Source organism: Capsella rubella, unplaced genomic scaffold, assembly GCF_000375325.1.
Source record: "Capsella rubella cultivar Monte Gargano unplaced genomic scaffold, Caprub1_0 scaffold_5, whole genome shotgun sequence".
NCBI classification, from domain to species: Eukaryota; Viridiplantae; Streptophyta; class Magnoliopsida; order Brassicales; family Brassicaceae; genus Capsella; species Capsella rubella.
In genome coordinates, this window is record NW_006238919.1 from 11,939,024 (window position 1) to 11,946,193 (window position 7,170).

Sequence of the window (7,170 nt, forward strand, 5' to 3'; positions counted from 1 at the left end):
AAATAAATATGATGGATGAAAATTTAAATAAAATGTAAGAAAATTATGTAAAATAGATTTTTTAGTTATGTGATAGTAAATCATATATACATATATATGTGATATATCATATGCAATATGTGATTTTGTTTTAAAACTTTAGTTATATCTTTTGCTTTAGAGAAATGAATTTTGATCCCAATTAATAATTTTACTCATAATTATTTTTTCATAATAATTTTATTTTAATTTTTACCTAATTATATGGTTATTTGGAATTAAGATTGACATAAATATTTTAGTTAAAAAGAAAAATGAAAAAAAAAATTAAAAATAAAAGATGACACATGTCATCAAGAGAGAGCGCCAAATATCGTAACGTGGTAAACAGTTAGAAAAAACCTTGTTATATTATATAAGATACATCAATTTCCAAAACCTCTGTGTTGGAATTAGCATGACCAGCTTCGGGGAACCAGTCCTCTATCTCCTTATCACTGTCAACAAAATACCGAGAGAATTTCAATCATTCTCACGCACACTTTTTTTGATATTGGATTCTAAAAAATCATCCTCCTCTTTGAAAATTATGTCTTTTTATTAGATTTTCTTTTCTTTATGTATGAAAAAGGAAGTCTTTTAAGAAACGAACTTATAACATAAACTGAATTGATGAATAATATTGTTGTTACCAAACCGTTAAAATCACTACTACTCTATTCAAGAGTATATTGAAATTGACCACGTTCGTTTATGCCCACACACATTATTTATTTCCTTTTTCTTTTTTCCTAACATTATTTATTTCCTATTAATATAGTAAAAACATGTAATAATCCAATATTACTTTTTATTACAAATTACACCTAAACATGTAATTTTTTTTTTTAACATGTAAATTTTTAGACAAAAACAAAATTTATGTTGTTGACAGAGATTATTTGGTTATAATCAGATCTCTTTTTAATTTCAGTTACGATTTTTTCTGCTTAAAAAAACTGATACATCGATCGAAAGAGGAAAAGAGAAGGGGGGGGGGGGGGGGGGACGACAAGGCAATAAGCATACGAATGACTTAAAAGGATGTAGCATATCATATCAAGTTGTGGCACACAGTCACCGAAACATGCTATTTTTACTTTGTATTCAAGAACTTGTTTCCTTAAATACGTTCCAATGATAATACGTTCATAAGTCCATTATTCTCATCACCGACCATGAGGAATTTTAAGTACCAAATTACCCAAAAGAAGAATAACTTAAGTTAAGTTAGAAAGAAGCCGTGAGAGAAAGAGGAACGACACACACACGGCAAATTAAAAAACTAAAACAAAAATCATTTGAATGAATCGCGAAACTAGCATCTCTGGACTTATGCAAAACTAATTTATACATGATTATTTATTTTAATTTTTTATCTTCAGTAAAATTACATAACTTTACCAAATTATATGTCTCTCCGAATTTCGAAACAAAAAAAGAAGAAGATTATAATAGTAACAATCCAATTAATTAGTCGCTGACTTTAAATAACTACATATACAGACTACATATGGTTCATGGAAATTTACGGGTGTAAATGGTAACATTAGTTCGAGAAATTGTTGAGAAAAAGTTGAGGAATTTTCATTAGTTTACATCATTTAAACAAATAAAATCTTGAGGAAATCTTGAGGAAAACTTGAGGAATTTTAGTTACATCATTTAGTTATTTAATACTTTTATATTTGTTATCTTTTTCTTGTAATGTTTTTAATAAACTATGAATACTATATATTATTAAAATCATAATTCCAGAAATATTAAACTTATTTGTGTGATGATGATAAAAACTAATTAGTTAATCTTTTCTTAAAAAAAATAAAAGACATAATTAATGATGAAAATGGTTAGATTTATATTGATCTCTTAAGAATACAAATAAGTTTGTAACCATTTAATAATTAATTTTAATAGTTTAAGGTTTCATATGATAATTATGTTTTGTAACACTACTTAATAATAAACTTAAAATATAAAATTAATAAAATAATCTTTAAAATTCAGGGGTCTATCCGAAACAACTCATAACATGTAAGTACCACTTTTTAAATCACTTTTTTTTGTTTAATACTAATGATGTCCTCAGGAACTACTAATAAAAGAAGAAAAAAAAATGTAGGAATAGTAATGTAATAATAATCTTGAACCTGAAAGAAGTAAAATTTACAAAAATAAAGACAAAACTCTTTTCTGTTTTTTTTTTGCTTTTACCACATCTTTCTTCTTCTATTGGTTGGTTGGTTATAGAACCATTTAGATACTGACTGACTGACTGACTTTTCTCTTCTTCTACATCAATCACAAACTCGATGCTCTGCCTAAATATAAAATAAAAACACAACAGAATCAATAAGAGTTAGCCCCCAATACAATACAAAACTGACTCTGGGATTTACACTTTTTAAAGCAAAGATAAAAAAAATAGAGTCCTAAGACCATGTCCAATGGTAGTTTGTTAAGTAGTTTCTTAGTAATAAAAGACAAAAAAATAAATCAATAATGAAAATAAAACTAAGAAATGTATCTTAGGTTAGAAGTTTTGAGAGAGTTTTTTAGTGATAGGTGTCAATATATGAATAGTTTGAGTTTAGGAAAAAAAAAAAAACATTTTGTTAGCAACAATTAAAATATAATTTGTACTATGTGTTTTTATTATGTTTTTATATAATATGTGTTACAAATTTTATAAAATCTAATAATTTTGAGAATTTTTTTAAAATAACTCTTTTCAAATATCATTTTTTAACTCTATTTTCAAACTTTATAAAAAAAACACTAAAAATGTTGAAATTTATCAAAATATGTGTGTAAACTTATAATTATACACACAAATTATCTTTGTATGCGTAGAAAATTTTATATAGTTTTTATAAATAGCGTAAAGGTAACTTATAAAAACCTTTTAAACTCCTTTAAAAACCTTTTAAAATATGTAAAAATGATTTAAAACTTTTTAAAACATTATAAAATATTTATATTGAATCTCAGTAGTAGTTATTATGTAAAAGTACCTTATATACCATATAAAACTTTATAATTTTCATATTTAAACAGGGGTATTTATGAAAATAGATAGATAGGTATTTTTGAAAAATACATTTTTTAGTGTATTTTTCAATAATTCTCAATAATTTTCCTGTTTTATAAAATTTTAGTTTTCAAATTTTAGTTTTTAAGAACTCCAATTAGAGTTTTAGCATTGGAAATGGAAAATTTTAAAAAGTTCTTATTTTTAAAAAGTGCACAATTTATTATCAAAAAGTTACCAAGATCTTTAAATTAAAAACTTGCATTGGACATGCTCTAAGAGCAACATTATCAATAGGTTCATAGAATTTAATCTTAGGAATAGTTTATTATTAAATTTGAAAAGATAAGAGTTAAATGTTGTATTTTTGTTTTTAGTTTTGATGTGTGTTTAATGGTAGACTCTTAATTTGAGATTCTTAGAAAATATTTATTTTAAAATTAAATTTTAATTTTAAAAAAGTTTATAATTCTCTTGGTTTCAATCATAATGTTGTGTTATGTGACTTGAAGGAGCATGAGCCATTGAAGTATTTACGTTTAGTGGTGAGAATTGTTGGTACTGATGGAAATCCTGCACATGGATTGGTATCGATGTCTTCGCAGGTTCATATTCAAGCTCATTTTACATAATGTTTTTGAAAGAGTAAACATGAATAACTTTTCAGATCAAATTCAAGAACTTTGGACGTGTAGTATTCGAAGCTAGTCAAACAAAGGTAGATTCACGAGAGGTGGTATATAATCAATCTAAAGACCAATTAAGTAAGCACAAGTTTGAAGCTTGAGTACAAAGCATAATCACAAACCAGATACTGTTTCAAAGGAAAGAACCTGCAAGTAGGTAATAATATAAATTGTGGGTACTCTAGTTCCTTGTTCTTCTTGTCTCACAACCCATTGGTAAAGTTTCTCCTGTAAAACAAAAAGTCTAATTCATTAGAACAAAAGAACTCAAAACTTCATATTTACAATATCATGAAACGCTACTGAATGATGCCAAGAACGTTGTGCTGCCCCCATAAGGAAGCAACGATCCCTAGTTCATCAATTTAGTTAGTCTGAGTAGAAACAAAAGCAGCCACTTCAAGATCAAAAGGCCACAACTTTGATCAGTAAGACCACGTATTAGCTTTATATGAAGATTAGGTTCATCTGATAAGAACCAATTCAGAGTGTCTCTCGCTCCATTGATTCAATTAGGACAAACTTAAAGAGATCATATCAGCACAAACAAGAATAAAAAAAACAGAACAACCAAAACATGATATCCATGAGTTAAACAATAACTCTAATCTTGAAATCAAATAGCAACCAAACAAAACACAAGCCTTCAAATTTCAAGGTAGTCAACCAACATCAAACAAGAAAAGTATTCAACTTTTTTTTAATCGAACCCAGAAATCAAAATGGAAACTTGATAAAGAATAAGGTAAAGAGAGAGAGAGACAGAATAGACCATGCCGCGACGTTCACCGGCGAGGAAAGAGACGCGTTGGTGGTTCATGCCGTGGGTATAGAGCTGAGAGAGCGAATTAGCAGCACCCCCAAACGCTACATTGTTCGAACAATCTCATCGAGCCGTGTGGCCTCGGATTTTTGTTTCTTCACCTTTAGAGTTCGAACGGATTACACAAACCCTAGATTTAATAAATTAGGGATTCGGAGAATTGAAATTGGTAAAAGAAAAAGAAGAAGAAGAAATGATCGATTGTTGGTGAAGGGAAGAAAAGAGAGAAGACAGAACGCGAGCCATTGTTTTTTTTTTTCTCATCTTTTTCTTCTTTGACCAATACAATAATGCCATGTGTGCGTCTCTTACCCTTGTTTACGTCTTTTAATTAAGATACGTCTCTTGAGAAAAATCAACATTAAATTTTAAAATTTAATCTAAAAAACCTTAAGAATCACCAAACATCTCACCGATAATGGTGGTCTAACCTTACAAGTAACTCGGGAAATCCATCATCCCATACTGAAGAGCTGCAGACAACACAAAGAAAGTTTCACTTTATTATTCATATAACATATATAGACTCTTGCTAATTCTTAGTTCTAGTACTTGTCAAACATGTAATCCAAAGAGAATTTAACAGGTCAAGGAGTTAGTCTAACAAGTCAAGAACAATTAACCAAACGAATTATGCCAAAGCCAATTTTGCAGGCAGGACTTGAGAGAGACTACATCTCAATGGCTAATGGTTGCAAGTCTCTTTGACCTATATCATGTGTCATACCTAGTTTGTTTTCTCAGATTCATTCTTCACAAGCACCTCAAGCATTGTCCCTCTAAAATCAAAACTGATTCTCAATTATACTAAGCATTGTCTTTTCAAACATCGAATACCACTATTTCCTAACTTTCAACATAACCAACAAACTTGATTAGAAAAGAAATAGAAGAAGAAATCATCATCTTGCCAGTAAATAAAGCACTCATGCTTAAGCTATAGCAGCAAACAGAAGCAGATTCAATTTCCTAGCTCATGAACCGCTTCCCAACTATTGCTCATGTCAGTCATTGTGAGAATGTTTCCAGTCTCAAGCTATAATATTAATAACAATGCTACAAATTAAAGAGTGATGTAATCAGGACCTCCTACTCATTATAGATACCAATACTTGCTACTAATTACTTACTTTTTCCTGTTCTGAGAATCTGATTCATCATCTACGTGCGAAATCGATTTGCTTTCATACCAACAGGCAACAGTATCGGTTACAACTTCTTTACTACTCTTTTATTTTCCGGAACCTAGCCAGACTACAATGGCTATAACTAAATGAAATCATGTAAGATCATTTCTGCAAGAAGCAAAAGTATTCTTCTTTTGAAGTCTTTTAACAGATGGGTTTATCTTCATTGGCTCAGAGAATCACACAAGCAATGTAAAACTCTTTGTTTCCACTCTTATGCTATATAATAAATGTAAAATCAAATGAGCTAATAAGACACTGTTACAGAGCTAAGACAATGAACAAGGACACAAGATTTCCGAACAGAGAAAGGTATCAGGTCTCACCGGCGGAGGCGGAGGAAGTCGGTCCTTTGGGGCCAGAGGTACGCCGGATCTTGTGAAGACGAACCTGCATCTCAGTGAAGAGCTGCATCCTATGGCATTCCAGTTCCTTGGCAAATCTCATTCTCTGCTTCTCCAATTCCACCATCTCCTTCCTTTTCCTCTCCTCGACCCTCTCGTATATCTGTCCAAGCCTCTCAATTGCGTCGGCAACTTCTTTGTAACCTTGCTTCTTCTCAATTTCCCTCTCCCGCTTCTTGTTACTTCCGCTACGACCGCTCGATCTGGACCTTGAACCTTCCGAATCATCCTCAGACGCCGGACACGCCGCCGCCGCCGCGGCTGCCGCGAATGCGTTAAGATTTCCGCGGAATCCGAGTAAATCGTCGCCGACGTGAGGTATAATCGCCGGCGACGTCGCCGGACGTCTGGGGATCGCCGATCGTGGAGCGACCGGAACTGGAATAATCGCCATCGGAAGTGATAGCCTCTGGTTAGGGTGGTTGTTATCAGTTGAATCTGGAGTACTAGACGTCGGAAAGCTTTCCCGGAGAAGGTCATCGAGAGCGGAGAAGAAAGGCCAAGGGCTGATGTAGGAGCCGGGATTGGATTCCGAAACCCTAGCCTTCTCGACTTTGTACTTCTTCTTCAAAGTATCGATCCGGTTTTTACACTGAACGTCGGTGCGATACGGCTGCGATTTGGCGGCGGAAACGTTTCGGCCGGAGTTAAAGTGACGGTCGTTGACGGCGTTAGCGACCTCTTGCCAGTGTTTCTGACGGAGATTGCCACGGCTAAGCTCAACGAAGCGATTACCCCAGGCTTGGATGAGCGTGAAGGTGGCTTCCTCGCTCCAGCAATCTTCACGAGAAAGAGTCGACGGCGAAGGACGAGAAGACCCCGGCGAAAAGGAATCGTGAGCGGAGTCCATCATACGGTGAACGACGGTGAGCTAGATCGGAGAGTACGAACGGTGAGGATGAGATAAACGGAAGGTGGACAGTGACGGTGACGGTAACGGAATTGAGGAGGAACGAAGGTTTTTAAAACATATTAAAAAAAACAAAAACTAACCAGCGTTGAGCGTTGTGTGCATGTATGT

General features: G+C 32.7%; 1 protein-coding gene across 6 annotated transcripts; it reads right to left on the bottom strand.

Moving 5' to 3' along the window:
• Nucleotides 1-3,701: 3,701 nt before the first annotated feature.
• On the bottom strand, nt 3,702-7,170 carry LOC17886150 (trihelix transcription factor ASIL2). Of its 6 annotated transcripts, none has more exons than XR_002833973.1 (4): nt 6,072-7,169; nt 4,990-5,031; nt 4,508-4,688; nt 3,702-3,963 (listed from the first exon to the last, which is right to left on the bottom strand). XR_002833973.1 is itself a non-coding variant. In XM_006291437.2 (3 exons), the coding sequence occupies exons 1-2, from the start codon at nt 7,000-7,002 to the stop codon at nt 4,991-4,993; spliced, it is 972 nt and encodes a 323-aa protein (XP_006291499.1). In that variant the 5' UTR covers nt 7,003-7,169; the 3' UTR covers nt 3,702-3,963; nt 4,990. The 6 variants fall into 6 exon arrangements, 4 of the variants coding, with proteins under 4 accessions (XP_006291499.1, XP_023638760.1, XP_023638762.1 ...); XR_002833974.1 differs by having other exon boundaries at nt 4,499-4,688; XM_006291437.2 differs by lacking the exon at nt 4,508-4,688.